Raw genomic sequence first — 19,056 nt, forward strand, 5'->3', positions numbered from 1 at the left:
TTCTAATTATATGTTCTCTGTCACAAAACAATACCCTGGATTGTCAACATTCTGTTCTTGAATCTGGTTGCTGGTGGTTGCTGGTTGTCGTCAAATTTGAAATCTATTCAGCAGCTTGTGTGGGAGTGGCAAATCCCGGACGTGCATACTTATCAGATACATTGTTTGGATGTTAACTACTTTCGTATAAGAAACACAAGGTTTCGGACCAAATTCCTTCTCCTTCATCAGCTGAATGGTTGATACAAAATAGACAAATTTTATGGATAACAACTTCTTTAGAAGTGAATGGACGTTAGAATACAAAAAGAGCTTCTATATGTATATGTGAGAAAACACAAGTAACAAGATGACAAAGTTTGACCCAATTGTTAATTGATGCTGTATGATAATAACAATATACAAATGGAAGCCACAAGTAAATTATTCTGATCGGTCATAAGCACTGATTGGTAATGGAATTAATAGATTTGGTTTGGTTGGTTGGGTTTTGGTTTAACGCCGCACCATCTATATGACGGCGGTCTGTAATAATCGAGTCTGGACCAAACAATCAAGTGATCAACAGCATGAGCATCGATCTAATTGGGACACGATGACATGTGTCAACCAATTCAGAGAGCCCTATCCCGTTAGTTGCCTCTTACGACAAGCATGGGTTGCTGAAGACCAATTCATACCCGGATGTTGGTGCTTGTGACAATGGCCCGCAGATGGGTGTTGAAAGCCTTGCCGCTGGAAAGGTGACATCTGTGCTGGCTTTGTTCTCAGTGATGGCTGACAGGTAGCGTATGGTGATACTGATAGGCGATGGGGTATGTTTGGGTCATGGCTCGGAGTTCTGTCTCTTCAAAAGACCAGTACATGTACTACAACTGTCAATACGCTCAGAGACATGTAAAGCCACTTGCCATCCTGATCCAGCAGTGGACTGAACCATCTGGATGAACAAGCTTCCCCTGTAGACCAATATCGAGTATCTCTATCAACACACTATTAATGAAATATATTGTGACAGCCACAGGTACACTCCTCTCACTGTGCTAATATCAGCTTAGCTCATCCTCCAGGGTACACAAACCGGATGAGAGTGCGACGGGAGCATTGACTTCATATTGACCACGACGAGGCTTTGCTGACTGCAGATTTATGTAACACCCGGTGTTCATGGTAGGTCGTGAACCCAGGTACATATTTTAGTCTGTGACAACAATGACTCGGTTTGTTCTACTGACAGTCTTTGGCGTTGATGAGGGATGTTAGGATGAACTGTTGACGTTGTTTTCTTGTTGTTGTTTTTCATGACATCCGGAGAGGGTGATATCACGAGCAGGTCGGTTACAAAACCAACAGTGAACCAGTTATCAAATATATTCGAGCTTCATTTTGTTAAAAACACTGGATAAATCTTCTCTTTAAAATTTATGATTTAAACGATTTTTAAGGAACTGTTAGCAACAGGTGATGGGTTCGAGTCCCGGATGGGACTCAACCCAACAAGGTACTAGAATTTGTACATATGTTACATTTGACCACTTTCTAAATGGCATTGTGTAATGTTAGCAAGAGTTTTCAAGAAGTTTCCAAACGACTTCAACTCTGCAGTTATTACAGTTTAAGAAACTCTTTGGAAATTACAAATTATATATCATGTAGCGTCGTTTTTGGATGGAACCCGAGTCAAGAACTATACCTCAGCACACCGTCCACAGTAACGAATTAAATACGCCATCCCCACGTATAATCTGAGGAATACTTATATTATGGGAAATTAGCAAACCAACATATTGTGCACCAAGTGCACGCCGCCACTTAAAATCCATTCTATAATAATAGACAAAACGCCTCTGAAATGTGACAATATTTATTTCATGCAAGATGTCTTTCCCGGATGAAAATTAATCTATATGTACAGCGAGGCGTGGTTCAGGGGCACACATCTTTGTACGTTGTTGGCAGGGCGTGTGCAATGGCGAGGTGTTCCAGTGCTGTAACATACAACCATTGTTGTTATCTTAACGTACACAGTTACATTGCTTACATCGTCTTCTATGAAACTCAACGGCGCCTAGAGCTGCATGATAGCTGATACGGCGTCACCTGAAACAACCTCATTACTAGATGGGTTAAGGGGCTGTTAGCTGAACACATTAAATGTTCTTACAAATATACTGTTAACCCACAGATTGTAGCACTACACAAGACAATAACTGTTTGTTAGTTTTGTGTTTGTAACATATGTCCTAGAAACCCTTCCCCCCAAATCATACCCCACTACAACTATTGTATTACCTGTGGCGATGTTCCGGAAGAATGTGTACTGAATAAATGGCTTTATACCAACTACGGATAATTAGATAGTTACTCAGACTGTTTTAAACAGTCAAGAAAAGGATTAGGCACAAGTTATCCGATAGTTAGACAATTCCTCTTCCCGATAGTTACACGTGACATCATAGGCAAGAAACTACAACAGAAGTTAACTGAGAAAACGTTAGGTTAGAGATATGTACATAAGAAGTACATATTTGAAAACATTCCGAGATCTTTGAATTAAACACAAATTAAAACATCATTAATTTGTGTAAATATATTTGTTATAGTCAAATATAAACAGAATGCTGGGACTGCGTCCCGTTCCCCCAGCACAAACCTACACAGCGACACATTACTGACTACGGTTCCAAGCGGCTTCAACCTAATTAATTCACTCTCTCCCTTTCCGTTTCTATTCATGTTGCCATTATGATATTTATTCAGTATGTGCCCCAAAAGTATATATAATGTACCTGCGGTAGAGGCGTGCATGCCGGCGTTGTAGTCGCACGCCACCTCGTTCTTGACGTAGTCTTTTCTGTCGTCTTTGTAGCTGTCGTCTCTACCAGGGCCGCCAACCATGGCACCGTACAGGGTGTGGGGGTTTGGGCCCTTCTGGGTCTGAGACTCCCACTCACACGGAACGGGAAGCATGGGACAGGAGCTGATGAAGGGAAGTTGATTTGGTAACACAATCAGAATTTCAAAAGGTACAGGCAGAATGTACATTCTAAAGTTTCCCTTTGGCACTTGAGAACAGTCTAACATGTATTAATTAAAGAATTTAAGGACCACTCTGTAGGAATGTTGCACATGTGTCACTAGTATATAGTTATAGTACCGCCAATAGTGCCCACTCGGGCCCTTGTTTAACCAAGTGGTGTGATGGAATACGGACAGCAACTGCTGGATGAGCAGGTTGTTTCACCTGTACTGGATGTGTCTAACACTTGGTTAGGTGAGCCCCTGCGCCGGATTACCTTCCAGCGCTGGTTGCTATACCAACCGTGTTCCAGCCACTCTGGTCCGTAGTTGTAAGGTCATCTTGAGGGGGATATTGGTTCATTTTCAATGGTGGGGCCGTGTACCCCGAACATCAGGGTTCATGAAACCATGAGGCTGAGATTGAGAGGTGTTTGTGTTTTGGCTCTGTGCATCACGTACATCCAAAGTTAATTATACTATACATTATACAATGCCGTTTCCCTGTAAGGGGAGTTGAGGTGAGGTGAGGTGAAATTGGGTTTAACGTCGTGCTTGAGAATATTTCGCTCACATACATGCGACGTATATGTGTGTGTATTTGTATGAGCGGCTGCTTGTACTAGCCCAGACTTAAGCTGGTTTTATAATGCTAGCCCACTGAGATACCATGCCGTAGCGAAGCATGAATAGAGAGTGAGCGAGTTTAGTTTTATGCCGAACTCAGCAGTATTCCACTTTTATGTCGACGGTCTGTAAATAATCGAGTCTGGACCAGACAATCCAGTGATCAACATCATGAACATCGATCTGCAAATTGGGAACCGATGACATGTGTCAACCAAGTCAGCGAGCCTGACCATCCGATGCCGTTCGTTGCCTCTTACGACAAGCATAGTCGCCTTTTGTGGCAAGCATGGGTTGCTAAAGACCTATGCTATCCCGGATCTTCACGGGTCGAGGCATGAATACCCCACTCAGACACATTATACTGACTCCGAGCCGACAAGTCCTTGTTGTACCCATTAATGCCGAGTGCCAGGCAGGGACCAATAAGTACCACATGTTAGCGTCTTTTGGTATGACGCGGTCGGAGATCGAACCCGCGACCTTCCGCTTTCTGGGCGGACGCTCTAACCACTACACCACGGAAACGGTCTCCCTGTAAGGAGCTTATGTTATATAGTTATTAGGTGATACCAAAAAGTAGTGTGATACACGGTTATCTGTCAAAAAGCTACCAATCAAATTCAAGTACGTTTAAAGTGATGCAACTTGTGTAAGGTATTCCTGTTTTTATCATAAATTTAAATACCTATTTCACAACATGGCGTGTTCTCAGTCTTTTTAATTAAGCCATTGTCTCAGTTAGTCGATACCACATCATGCTGAACAAAGATGTGTCAGTCCTGATAGGGATCATTGGTTTCACATTGATCCCTCAGTGTTACGTCTACCAACCTTGCTCTGTGATGTGGCCTCTGTGGTGGATTGACGCCAAATCCGACAATAAAACTTCTTCCTGTATCGCCAAATGCGTAGTGGAGCTGCGTCATGGCCCACTTCCGGTATGAGTCTGTGTTGAGCCAAGCGTCACCGGCCGCCAGGGCGAGGAAGGCCGTGTTTGCTGCAGGCAATGGAGAGTTTTTTATGACCCCACATATCAAGGTCACATAAACCCTAGGGGGTAAAAATACATCAATCACTAACTGGCATCGTTATAAATGAAACCCCGTCATTAAAACTACTCATTTCGACCTTTAATTGACTTAAATCGACCTTTTTGACAACAGTGCACAATTCTCACCCGCGAACGAAATTTCAACCAATCAGAGCGGCGCGCGTCTGTGACGTCATATGAGGAATAGCTTTGAGGGCCGATGCAGAATTCATCTACATTTTAGGGGTTAAATTATCTTGTTTACAGGCTTGTATAAACCTGAAATCGTGACAATTGTTGTGGAAAATAAAAGCTATATGTTCTCACAATCTACTGTCATTTAATTTTGTCTCCTGCTTTGCCTAGTTTCCGAGTTACAACTTGTTTTCATAGACGATTCTGTCAAAATCGATTGGTGTCGTTAGGCCCTATTTGTATAATGACTGATCCAAATCGATCCCATTTCTGTGTTTTTTTACCTCGATATTTAATCATGTCATGTAAAATCTGTTTGTATTCTCAAAACAGTGTCGGCCCATAAGTTTTCACATGCAATACAGCAATTAATACTCCTTGTTGTAACCCGTGTTAGGTGGTATAAACCTACACATGTTATTTGTCATCATTCACTTGATGGTCAGTTAATGAATTTATAACAGGTATAATTAGTGGTAACACACTTAGATTACCCGACAAAGGTTCCCATTTGGCATTTCTTGTGTCTGGAGTAAATATTCAACATTATAAACATCGATCAAAGGATTAACCGATAACACGCTGATTGATTAATTACTTTTATCTTACACAGCGGAATTGTCAAAGGTAGTGTTTATGTATGTAGATTTACTAATCTATACTGAATACACTCTGTCGTGTCGGTGTCTGCGTAAAAACAACGTCCTTCTTTCAAAGGATTAACCGGCAATACATTGATTGATTGCCCATTATTGGCTAACTAAATTACTGTTTTTAAAGAAAGGCGGACATTATGCAATTAGTTGCCAGGTGTGCTATCTTGGGTGACCAATGAGACTATACACCAATACCTGAAAAGATTTATCACTTTTTCGTATATTAAACTGTTAAAAGACACATCATTTGGAACAGTTTTGTGGATATTGATGGATACATTCCTCGAACAAGGTAATGGCCTGATATTGTTCCTATAACTTTAATCTGTTTTAATTTTAATATTTGCATTTTGATTTTATTCATTTGTCGTAGCATTCAACAGAATCATTGTTTTCGCCGTGAAGTGTAATGAGTCAGACAACATGCACTAGGGTGTGTGTGCGAATTATGATTCACATTGGCAAACTATAAAATGTCTAGATATTACAGTTCTGTTATAAATTCACTATAAGTATCAGCAGATCGTCTGCTTTTATTTAGTTTCAAAATGCATACAAGTATGATAATAAACTAATTAGGATTATAAGACCAAATATAAAGACGCACATTGACTAGTATCTACATACTGGTGAGTGGACATTAACCATGGGAATGTAGCAAGAAATTTATCGCGCAGTATTGTGACTTCGACCCCCACCTCGCTTCCGTGGAAGAAATCGTTATGTTATAAGTTGTGTCATGCAAAATCCGTTTGGTTATGATTCCAATACATATTTAACTACGAGTAGAAAGTAGTCTTGATTATCTAACTTGATGAAAACAAACTATAATCTCATTAATTCTAACAGATTTTTTATTTTTAAAAATGGCGGCGCCCTGTCGGGAACATCCGCCAGTCTGAGGATAAATGGTATTTAGGTTTGTTTTCACCGAGTTACAAAATCAAAACTACTTTCTACTGGTAGTAAAATATGTATTTTATTGATGGCCAATAGGATTTTTGCATATTTATAGCGTATAACATAACAATTTCTCTCGTGGCAGCGAGGTGGGTGTCAATATAATACTACTTACAATATTATTGTTACTTCGACCACAACCTCACTTCCGAGGAAGAAATCGTTATGTTACAAGTTGTGTCATAGAAAATCTTTATGGTCATCAATCATATGCATATTTTACAACAACTAGTAAGTAGTTTTGATTCTTTAACTTCAGTGAAGCGATCTGAACACAAGTAAGATATCGTTTCAGGCTTCCACAACGCTCGCTTCGCACTCACAAACATAACCGATTTAGCACGAACTGCGGGGTCCTGTGGAAATCTGTGCATGGGGACACCATCGCCCGACCACTAGGAGCAATTGACGACAAAGCAACGATTCGGCATGTCATCGTTGATGTCGAGAAATCATCAAAATGATGAGCGTGCTACACATTTTCTATACAACTAACTGAAAATCGTTCCTCATATGACGTCACTGCAGTGCTCTGGCGACAGAGTTACGTAACCTGTCTGTGGTTTCGTTGGCGGGCGAGAGGGAAGCAGGCGACTTTTTGGCCACTTTTAATCGCTCGGTATTAATTAACCACAAGTTTTTAAAGAATAAATTTGGTGTTCCGCATAAGACTAACCACAAATCTTTCATATGTAATGGTTAAAGAGTAACAAAAACAAAGTTTAGTGGTTCTTTAACCTTTCGCACTTCCCGCTCTCCAGTTCGCATGCGCTGAAATAATTTCCGCTGCACTGCTTCAAGAAGACACGATTTCAAATACTGATTCACTCTAAAGCATATGTTTTGTTCAAATCCGTGTACCTCGAAGGAGGTAAATATCAAAGCTGAGTAATTGTGACGAGATTCAGGCTTTGATTAATCCTTAAGTACGTTTCGTATCAAATCAAACGGTTATATTACTTCTCTCTCGTGCAGAACTATATTCCAGCTGCCTTCAATCGGGATTTTCACTTACATTGGCACCGCCGATCTTCTCATCCCAGGAGAATCCCCACGCTGTTTTGTTCACGAAGTGTTGCTCTGCATATTCTAGGTAAGTCTTGTCTTCAGTAGCCTTGTACAGCCACACGCCTCCCCAGCTGTTCTCGTCCTCGTAATCCTGAGATCTGTAATGACAATGATTGCATTAATAATGATATTATTGAAGATGACGATGATAATTATTAGTTGATGCTGTGAAGACTTTCTATAACTTGTACTCCATTGTCTTGCATGTCCCAAGTTGCGGGATGTCTGCTAGTCACATTGTAGCTCGCATATCATGGCCCTATACTAGCTACGGTCCATTTGCACAAAACAGTTCTAGCGATGCCTTAAGCGCAACTCCCAAACCTTAACATAGACTTGTGACAGTCGGAGCTAAACTGCCCTTGAGCAAGCAACACAGGCTGACTATTCATAGACCCCTGTGCCAATGTAGATGAAACCCTTTCCTGTTTGGGGAATATTTGCTGTCACAAAACAGAGTAAGACCTGTGTACTTACGCATAAAAGGCAGCGGCATTGGAAACAGTTGAGCTGTACTTCCCCTGGTGAGCCTTCCCGAACTCAAAAAGCTCCTTGGCGTGTTTCAGCAGGGTGCGCGAGTAGTCGGGGTCTGACAGGGCACGAACAGAGAAAACACGTGTCAATATGTTACAGCTTGACGTGCATTTATTAGTTTGTCCAACTATTAACTGTTTCGTTGTCACTTTTGAAAATTACTTTAAGTCGGAGGAACGGTTTATTTCGCTTTGTATTTAATATAAGATAGAAAGATACGTTTTAGCCATAGATATCGATGTTGTAAAATGCTGTTGATTCATCAGCTACACGGTCGCCATCGGGAAGTGACGAAAACATTTACAACTACTGTTGGCTACAGTATGTTATCTCTCCTTGGACGATTCAAGTTCAGGAATATTGATTTCCCATGAAGCTGCAATGGCTAAGAAGTAACTATTTATCCGTCACATAGATGGGAACAGACTTCTCATTTGCCAAAACCTTCTCTGAAGTCGAACTTTCCACCGCCATAATTAATGTTGCAGTAATATTATGTTGGGGAATGCATAAGTGAGCATACTCAATATAATGCTGGGAATCGAACCCTGGAGCATGACGAGCCATCGCATTGCCCACTAGGGCTATTCATCTAACGTTGGTACGTGGGCAATTCAGATCGGTTTAATGCTACCTTTTTTTTTGAAGGCCATGGATCCAGCGGCCATGGCTGCAGCTGTCTCCATGGCCAGATCTGACCCTGGACCCGATGCATCAATCTTGAAGGCTGGTCTACGTCCGGTCATTCGCTCTGGGCTTGTCCATGTGCCGTGGTCAGCACCGCCATCTCCAACCTTCATAATCATTTAAGATTTTGTTAGGATGAAAAACAAACTTCATTCTTTCCATTTGTTGATATAAGGTTTGGTCGTATTTTTGAAATAAAAAGGTCAGGTATAAATTTAAACAGAAAAATGCAAATTCCAAATCTTTCAAATGTTCCAAAATGTATAATTCCTATTGCCATGTCTTCCAGATGCCACTATAGCCACTGCATAAACAAACCACGGATCATTTGAAATCAGATCAGTATTCACACATACTTTGACACAAGTCTATATTTAGATGGGTTGCCAGTCACCCTTTTCAAAACCAACGCCTTGCAATTACCTGCTTACGACAGTTTTATATATCACTGTTATATCTTCGACGTTGACTAAGGTAAACCTCTATACCTGTGCGTATAGCTCGTTGGGCTTGGTGTGGCACTTGATGAAGTAGTCCAGCGGCCACTTGATGCATTCATACATCTTCTCCAGTTGACCACTCTTCTCGTAGGCGTCCTTGTATTCAAGCAGACTCCACGTCAGGAGGGTCGTGCTGAACGCCATGGGGAAGTTGAATTTGACGTTGTCGCCAGCTGAAAGAGTAACGTCATAGCGCTTTATCAGACCAAGACACATTGTCCTGAGACAATCAAATTCATAAAGTATTTCCCCAATATGTCCCACAATCCTCGGTATTGTGAAACATTCAGTATTAATTCATTATTCGATTCATACGTGTTTTTCGTTATCAAAGGACAGTTCGTAAGTTATTTTAAGTTCATTACAACAATATAACAAAATATGTATCACTGCCATTATCAAAGGAGTGAGTGAGTGTGTATGGTTTTACGCCGCTTTTAGCAATATTCCAGCAACATCACGGCAGGGAACACCAGAGATGGGCTTCACTCAATCTATCTTTAACCACTAGACTACACCACCGCCCCATTATCAAAGGAGTGAGTGAGTGTGTATGGTTTTACGCCGCTTTAGCAATATTCCAGACACATCACGGCAGTGAACACCAGAGATGGACTTCACTCAATCTATCTAGACTACACCACCGCCCCATTATCAAAGGAAAAGAAACGTAGGGAGACATACAAATATGGTGTTGATAGAATTTAGGAAGATTCAATCTGGCATGCACACGGGCAAGAACAGGTCGCATTTTTTACTTTACTTGTGTTTGTCGCCAATATTATGTAAACGTGCAAGGAAAAGGATACAAATGTTAAATACAGTGTGACCAAAAACGTAAAAATACACTACATTTCCATTCAAACACATACTTTAGAAAACATGTTTTTGGTTTGCAGCAACTGTATGCCAATAGATACTCACCGTCGTACCATCCTCCAGTGAGGTCTTCCCCGTTAGCACCCTTGTCGTTGAGGGCGGAGTCAGCTCGCCATGGGATCCTGTTGTCAGGGGGGAGTTTCCCGGATCTCTGAGCTTCGTAGAACAAGATGGACTTCATCAGGATCTCAGCATAGTTGTACTTAGTTGCTTGGGCTCCTGGCGACAGATAGTGGTTGCACAGTCATCAAATAGTCATTGGCTTCACGTGGAAGGTCTATTCATGTAGTTAGGAAGCGCCATTTGCCCCCAATCTCGTATTGAAACAGTCCGATATTGAGATATTCGCTGGAGTTCACTTCTTGTTCATGTGGACGAGGTCGGGGCATCAGTACGATGCATAGATACTTTACAATACTATTAAAGTAGAGCGTGTTAGAATTCTTCTGTCTTTGCGGTGATTTGTCAATGCCCAAGCCCTTTTGAGGACTGGGAACTCAAAGGATGGACTTTACATGTAAGCGTGTAAGCAATTGAACAGTAAGATCAGGCAGACAAACACATGCTGAAATCCCAATCCTTTCAGGTCCCATGATCAAAACGTATACTAAAGACAGTCTTAGATTGTCAATCACATAACTAAATGATATTCGTGTTATTGTCTTTACATGACGCTATTGCTAACATGTATTCATTGATGTCAAAGTTAGTTTATAAAAACAAAGGCACCGAGGGCACCTGTCGTCATAGGGACTGCTGTTCGCTGTGTAGAGTGGCGGCCCCTGGTCACGCCAGGAACCTAAGATCACAAGTTGAATCCTGATAAGCCCGATTATGTTTCATGGTTTGTCAACACTATACCCATCTTTCGACTGAGTGAGGCATGGGATGTAACTGTTATGACGTGATATAACATGAATTCTATTGGAAGCGGTGTTGAATCCAAGATTTGTCTGCTTGAACACAAGTTGGCTTTGTGATAATGTCATGTATGGTGGAATATTCAGTGATCTGTGCATCAACACAAGAAAACATGATGACGTACAATATACGGCGCTACCAGTCTCTCTGTACGTTTAAAACGCCAATGCCACACGGTTAATGTCATAAGTCACCAAACATACACGTGAACGTATCACAGAAGGTCACTGACCTGTAACAACAGGGGTAAGAGGCAGCGTCTGTCCATCGTTGGTGACGTCGACGAGGACGGCAGTTCCGCTGGGATCGCCAGACCCACTGCACACGTTACCTGTCAACCGAACACAGTAATGGTCTCCGGCGTAATGGACACCTTTGGTCTTCCGGTTGACCATTGTCCAGGGTTTGGAGCAGCCTGAAGATGATCCAACTATATCCCCTTCATAGTTCTAAATATCAAAAGGTATACGTTTCTGTTACACAGCTATCGAAAATATAATGATACAAGACACACACGACCTGCTATTTGGTCATACAAGGCAATAGATGACAAGGTGTTATTGGCCCTTCTGGACAAAATTCGATATGAGCAACACTTTTAGACATGATCATTTGAATGACAACCAGACATTTATCTTCAACCAGACATATATGTTCACTCTGAATCAACAAAAACACAAAGTGCATTGACAGGATTAAATGTATGTTAAAATTTCGATTTTATGTGATTTCAGGAACAATTTTAGGATTTGAAGAAGTACAAGAGTGTGACTCAATCAGATCTTTCTAAGGGCGTTCAGTCTTAAATGTATTATTCGTACCTTGGAGGAATGAGGTTAAGCACAACGTTGAACATCATTGCACGTGAAGCGAGGGTCATGCACGTTGGTTTATGTGCTTGGACAGCATGTCACATTGGTTATCCCTCTCATATATATTATACTGATACACAGCAGACCAGTCCTGTTTAACTAACTGATGACCGAGTGCCAGAGTAAGAAAGTGTGCTTTTTTTAACGTCTTCAAGGCTGACAGTTCACCCAGCACACCACGGAAGTGGTGACTTGTGGGTACAATATGTACAGTATGTACAGCCTGTGTGTACAAGATGTAAGTTTATAGTTTCCTGGCTTGAACTTACCTGGATGCTGGTGACGTGTGTGTACAAGATGTAAGTCTATAGTTTCCTGGCCTGAACTTACCTGGATGCTGGTGACGTGTATTTACAAGATGTAAGTCTATAGTTTCCTGGCTTGAACTTACCTGGATGCTGGTGACGTGTATTTACAAGATGTAAGTCTATAGTTTCCTGGCTTGAACTTACCTGGATGCTGGTAACCTGTATTTACAAGATGTAAGTCTATAGTTTCCTGGCCTGAACTTACCTGGATGCTGGTGATGTGTGTGTACAAGATGTAAGTCTATAGTTTCCTATAGTTTTCCTACAGCCGTGGAGTGGGGAGCCCCAAACCACGCCCAACTGTAAAGGTTGTGAATGAGGATTTTGATAACTGCCCTGGATATCTGGCAGCCCTTCTTTATCTACAGCCGTTGAGGGGGTGCGCTACACCACGCCCAACTGTGTATGCTACTCCAGACACTTCTATATTTTGCTATCTACCTTTACTGAAACAGCCAGCAAATTTATTGAATTAAAATATCTCTTTATTTTACTTCTGGTATTACAGTGTTGTTAATTTTCAGGCTCTAACAGAAACGACGACAAAACCCTTTCCACATCCGTCAGAAATTTCAGATAATAGCAGAATGGATTCTACAATTCTGACTGTTTGTTTGACATCGCATTCAGCTTTACAGCTGTACAAGGCTGTCTGTAAACAATCGAGTCTGGACCAGACATTCCAGTGATTGACTTCATGAGATACGATGACAGAGCATGTATTTACGAATCACTTTCAAATGTTGATTATATTAGATCTTCGCAAAAAGTGATTTCGGGAATGAATGGTACAGATCAAAAGTAAGGAATTTCATCGGACATCAGTTTTGTCACTGATGCATCAGTTTTTAATGTTTTCAGACCATAAACATTGTACCTCTAAGTTTTGTTACGTAAATTTAATATATACTTAAGTGTGAAAGACTGCGATTTCTCAGTTGCAGAAAAGGGATATTTTCACTGCAATGACAGGAATTTGGTATGTTCACTGTAGTTAAAAGATCTCTTTGCTGGCACCACCTTTCGGACTGTAATGCATGGTTTAGTGTTAATGTTATGTACATCATGAAATTGGCAATGTTTGGTCGTTTTCTATACGTCGGTATCTTTGCCTATATGCACTGGTAATTTCCTCCTTTGTAACCTTAACCTTTAGAAAACGTCAATTCCCAACAATCCTAGACGAGATGTACAGAACGGAAATAGGTTCACCATCTTTGTGAGGGCTGTTGTCCAAGGTCACAGCTTTTCTGTGCTTATGTTGTCCAAAGAGCAGGACAGAAATAACGTATTATCTATTATCTATTATCTATTATTACCAGCCAGACAAGATCAACTAAACATCATGATTTTAATTCTAATTATATGTTCTCTGTCACAAAGCGATACCCTGGATTGTCAACATTCTGTTCTTGAATCTGGTGGCTGGTGGTTGCTGATTGTCGTCAAATTTGAAATCTATTCAGCAGCTTGTGTGGGAGTGGCAAATCCCGGACGTGCATATTTATCAGATACGTTGTTTGGATGTCAACTACTTTCGTTTAAGAAACACAAGGTTTCGGACTAAATTCTTTCTCCTTCATCAGCTGAATGGTTGATACAAAATAGACAAATTTTATGGATAACAACTTCTTTAGAAGTGAATGGACGTTAGAATACAAAAAGAGCTTTTATATGTATATGTGAGAAAACACAAGTAACAAGATGACAAAGTTCGACCCAATTGTTAATTGATGCTGTATGATAATAACAATATACAAATGGAAGCCACAAGTAAATTATTCTGATCGGTCATAAGCACTGATTGGTAATGGAATTAATAGATTTGGTTTGGTTGGTTGGGTTTTGGTTTAACGCCGCACCATCTATATGACGGCGGTCTGTAATAATCGAGTCTGGACAAAGAATCAAGTGATCAACAGCATGAGCATAGATCTAATTGGGACACGATGACATGTGTCAACCAATTCAGAGAGCTCTATCCCGTTAGTTGCCTCTTACGACAAGCATGGGTTGCTGAAGACAAATTCATACCCGGATCCTGGTGCTTGTGACAATGGCCCGCAGATGGGCGTTGAAAGCCTTGCCGCTGGAAAGGTGACATCTGTGCTGGCTTTGTTCTCAGTGATGGCTGACAGGTAGTGTATGGTGATACTGATAGGCGATGGGGTATGTTTGGGTCCTGGCTCGGAGTTCTGTCTCTTCAAAAGACCTGTACATGTACTACAACTGTCAATACGCTCAGAGACATGTAAAGCCACTTGCCATCCTGATCCAGCAGTGGACTGAACCATCTGGATGAACAAGCTTCCCCTGTAGACCAATATCGAGTATCTCTATCAACACACTATTAATGAAATAAATTGTGACAACCACAGGTACACTCCTCAGTAGTCTAACATGTCACCCTGGCGGGATTTTCAAGATGGCGGCACATCCGGTCTCCATGGGCGCCGCCATCTTGGATCAAGATGGCGACGTCCATGGAGACCGGATGTGCCGCCATCAGGGGGAGATCACTCGGGTTCCGGTTCCGGTTCCGGTGCGTACGCATGGCGATGACGTCACGTCCGGTTCCGGTGGTGCGCGCGCATGACGATGACGTCACCTCCGGGCCAAGATGGCGGACGCGTTTCAAGAGGGCGGCCCATCCGGTGGGATCGCGTGCGTGAGATCTCGGGGGATCTCGTGGACTCTCGCGGGATCTCGCGAGCGTAGACGCCTTTCAAGATGGCGGAACGGACGAGCGACGGACGGGATGGAGAGGGAAGGGAGGGAGAGGAAAGGTGAGAGGGAGGGAGGGAGAGGGGTGAGGCGGACGATGGCGTGGCTAGAGAAGTGTGTGTGTGTGTGGGTGGGTGGTTAAAAGCTTTTGTCATTCAGGTTTTCTTTCGAGCGAGGTGGGTGGCCCTGAAAAGGGCCGTTGGTATGTGAACCAGGCAGGTTAGCATTCACAGAGGAGATGGAGACCCCGAAAAATAAATTTTCCGGGGCACACATCATCGTGCTGCTGTTGCCCTCTCTTGATGATCCCTTCCCCCACAGTAGAGGCATATGTAGAAGTCAGCTCCTGGAACGACATCAAAGCGATTCGAGGGATACGCTTTAAAACAGTAAGGGCAGATAATCAGTCGCCATTTGGATGACCATTTCGGTAATGTTGTTGTTGTTGTTGGTGGTGGTGGTGGGGCTACCGTGTCTGCTGCCGTAGGTGGTAGTGGTGGTGGTGGTGAGGCTGCCGCTGCTTCTGTTGCCGTTGTGGGTATCAGTTCTGTAGGTGTTGTTGATGCCTCTTCCATTTTGATGTCAGCCTTCCCTTGTAAGGTAGGGCTGCACCGCAAACATTGCCGTCTACCACAGTTTTTCCGGTAAGGCGCCGGTCGCATGACTTCCACTTTTCTTGTATCCATGTTGCATGAAGATAGCCCTCACTGACCCATGCTGGAGTTTATATATGGGCGACGAGACAGCGATGACGTGTCGTCGATGACGTGGTATCGATGACGTGGTATCGATGACGTCATGGTCGCGCGTGAGGGTAATGACGTGGTATCGATGACGTCATGGTCGCGCGTGAGGGTAATGACGTGGTATCGATGACGTCATTGTCGCGCGTGAGGGTAATGACGTGGCACCGGTGACGTCATGATCGTGAGCTCTCACTATATATGATGAGAGGGGTGGCGGAAGCAGTGTTACAACCAGCAATCATGTCTGGAGAAAACTGGGATCTGGAACTCATGTTGTTGGAGACAGCATCACCACCCTTACCGGCATGGCAGTGCCAACGATGTCATGGCTGCCTACCCGTCTACGCCAATGGCACCATTGTGTACAATGGTACCTTTCAATGTGTCTACTGCAAGACCGCGTTAAAGGACACTTATAACAGGCGTTTAACTCATGGGAGCAAGTGCCCTGTAAAAACAAAGATGGTCATTCATCCCTGCCAATGTAGGTGCCAGCTCTGGTCCCTTGAGTGAGGTACACTCTAAAAAACGGCCCTTTTCAGGGCCATCCATCTCTCTCAAAAGAAGCGTTCATTTCAATGCCAACAACAACAACAACAACACTAGGTTGACATTTTTCAAACGTTTTATTTCCCCCGCTAACAAGAACACTTTGACAAAAGAGACAGGATTAGGGGCGTCCCTGATCTTTTGTTTACAAACGGTATGAACTGTAACATCATAACTGTAACATCATAACTGTAACATCATCACATCAGAACGATAAGGTTGTGTCCTTTGGCAGGGGTGTGGATCATGGCCAGCGTTGTTGTCTGTCAGGCGTTTCGGTTGAAACCAACGTCTTACACGTTCTTCATTGACGAGGGTATCGTAGGGATCAAACTGTTCCATCACTTCGTCAAAAGACCATCCACGGGCACGATGAGCCAGTACATACAAACAGTACATCCCACAAGAGGCACTGAACCAGGGTTGAAGTGATTGGCCATTCCACTGTTGTTGGAGCCATCCTGCGAAGGTCATGACATTCCGAAAGTCTGGATGCTGTTGATAGGGATGGAGTCCATAACTGTCAAAGTAGTCCATGGCACCTGGTACTGGACGATACACGCACACCCAGTGTTGTCGTGGGAGATGGCTGGGGTCCGTGTTGACAATGTAGGCTTTAGGATAATGTCCCTCCTGCTGTTCACACAGCACGGCGGTGGCAAAACGATCTCGGGCAAAGGTAACTGGGTAGAGGGGTCGCAGCAGGGGATCCTGTTGTACGTAGGCATTCAAGTGTCTGGTCGTCAAGCCACTGTTGTCGTCCATCCTTAGACCATCAGAGCGTTGCGGAACCGATCAATTTCAAAACGCTTTTCGTATTCCTCGTAGCAGACGAGCGTGACGGGGCGTGGTAGGGGTTCTGCAAACTGAAGTTCAAGTCCCAACTTGCCCGTCTGTCGTGGGTAGTTATACCCTTCATCTGCGCCCAGATCTGCCGTCAGATCCACCACCCACACAGTGAATCCGTTCTGAATTCGTCCAGGGTGAGGTTGCAGGGATGTTCTTGCCACAGGTGTCCCGTGTTGCGGAACAGGTTCATGTACAACTGTTTGAGCGAGGCACTGTTGTCCTGAAAGTCGCTTTTGATTTCGGTGCCATGCACTTCTGCCCATTGAGTTTCAGCTTGAGACTGGTCACGTTGTTGTGCTTGAAATGGTAGGGGTTCTTTTCCTTGCTGCCGGCAAAGCATCATTGTCCACCAATCCCAACACCACTCGTTTAGGCAGTTGGCCTCCAATCAGTTGATCTTTGTGGAAATCGCGTCCTCCTCCTGAAATGTAGGTGGGCTGTGACTTGGACTCGGGTCAAAGGATATTTGGCCGTGACTCCTGGTGACATGTGTTTCACGTGTTGTTCCCGTATGGCAGGATCAATGTTGACTTGGCGCACGTAAAACTCGGCTTTGGTCAGTTCAAATCGGCACTCGACGTCTCCAGCACTCATCAAGTAGAAATCACCGGGCTGCGAATCAGTTCTAGTTTCATGGGGACTCCATCCACCAGGTACCGGTCTTGGAGAAACAGGTCACAGTGGAGACGTCCTGTCAGTTCCACGTCTCGGGTGGGTAGAATGACCCTCGTCGATGCGACAAGTCCGGCGTTGGCATTCGGGGCGACAGCATTAAAGTGCTCCATTTTTCCAGCTTCATCGGTGTACCATCCTGGACACTGGAGATGGGTCCCTTTGGCTGCCTTCCCATAACTCAGCAGCGTTTCCAAATAGGCTCGGTAGGGGTAGGTACCCATGGAAGGAGTAATTTCCAGTTGGTTGTGTCCCACTTGTACACGCACTTCACGAAAGAGGGAATGCATCATGTTGTTCACCGTGGACACGGCGAGTGCGTCATCGCCATCATGAACTGCATTCGTACCATCTGTATTCTTGATTTTGAGGCAGATGCGGAGGTAACACTGGCTCAAATTGATGTAGGCATTGACAGGGTTAGCAATGTTAAATTGGAGGGGGCCTGCGACCGAAGGGGGTGCCAGAGGGCTGTATCGAATCCACTGACCTTCTTGGACGGAAGTCACCACAGGGGGCACAGAAAAGAGATCCAGTTGGGCCTTGGAACATTCACAGGCATCCCGACGCATCATCTTGACAGCTGATCTGGACCACAGGTCTGCACAACAGGTCTGCACAACAGGTCTGCACAACAGGTCTTGACCGTACAGTGTCTGGTGTTGAACTGAACTCCTTTCCCATCGGGGTGGGTCTTTATCTCTTTCTCTCAAACGTTTCTTGGTGGATCTCACGGGCTGTTTCCGTTTTCGTTTGCGAGCGGGTGATCCTGGTGGTGGTGGGTGCTGTCGCAAGGTGGCAAGTAAGGCTTGTTTCCCATGATGTTTCAAACTGTCCCCCACACTTCGGTGTCCTGAACTGATATCTTGCACCAATCCCGGCAACATCTTGACGCCTGATTTGAGAGCTGATTTTCCCACCGTCTTGAGGATGGAGAGTGCTGAACGTCCCAAGTTTCCCAAGATGTTACCGAAACCTCTCCCTCGTTGATGAATGCGTCCTCGGTACAAGGTTAAGCTGCCTCCTCGCTGCTGTCCACCCAAGCCGCTGTTGCTGCGGTGTCTGATACACTGGTGTCCTACCATGTTGAGTCTCAGTACGTACCCAGGCGACGGGGACGGTAATGAAGTGTCACGATGGTCTTCCCACTCTGGAATGGCACAAGACGTCCTACGTCATCCGTTAAATAGATTCGAATGGCATCCGTGGTTCCCTGACGCAATCCCTTGTAGCGTAGGTGCTGAGGGGTTTTGATCAC

General features: G+C 43.7%; 2 protein-coding genes across 2 annotated transcripts in view; both read right to left on the reverse strand.

Moving 5' to 3' along the window:
• LOC124271912 (endoglucanase 4-like) overlaps positions 1–19,056 on the reverse strand; it is a 61,034-nt gene that overhangs the window by 15,044 nt on the left and 26,934 nt on the right. The gene's annotated exons all lie outside the window — the stretch shown is intronic.
• Positions 1,849–11,474, reverse strand: LOC124271913 (endoglucanase 4-like). Its single transcript, XM_046707091.1, has 9 exons — positions 11,311–11,474; positions 10,203–10,376; positions 9,267–9,451; positions 8,726–8,885; positions 8,035–8,146; positions 7,555–7,655; positions 4,480–4,648; positions 2,790–2,980; positions 1,849–1,988 (listed from the first exon to the last, which is right to left on the reverse strand). Exons 1-9 carry the CDS (start codon positions 11,471–11,473, stop codon positions 1,927–1,929), a joined length of 1,317 nt encoding a protein of 438 aa, XP_046563047.1. The 5' UTR covers position 11,474; the 3' UTR covers positions 1,849–1,926.

This window comes from Haliotis rubra, unplaced genomic scaffold, assembly GCF_003918875.1.
Source record: "Haliotis rubra isolate DU_JTF1 unplaced genomic scaffold, ASM391887v1 Scf1641, whole genome shotgun sequence".
NCBI classification, from domain to species: domain Eukaryota; kingdom Metazoa; phylum Mollusca; class Gastropoda; order Lepetellida; family Haliotidae; genus Haliotis; species Haliotis rubra.

What these genes read in the sequence shown, in the direction of transcription:
- LOC124271913 (XM_046707091.1), bottom strand. Translation starts at nt 11,473, where the DNA reads ATGGTCAACCGGAAGACCAAAGGTGTCCATTACGCCGGAGACCATTAC. An exon ending in CCAACGAGCTATACGCACAG is followed by an intron (nt 8,886 to 9,266) that starts GTATAGAGGTTT and finishes ATGATTATGAAG; the next exon opens with GTTGGAGATGGCGGTGCTGA. An exon ending in CATGGCCTTCAAAAAAAAAG is followed by an intron (nt 8,147 to 8,725) that starts GTAGCATTAAAC and finishes GTGCCCTGTCAG; the next exon opens with ACCCCGACTACTCGCGCACC.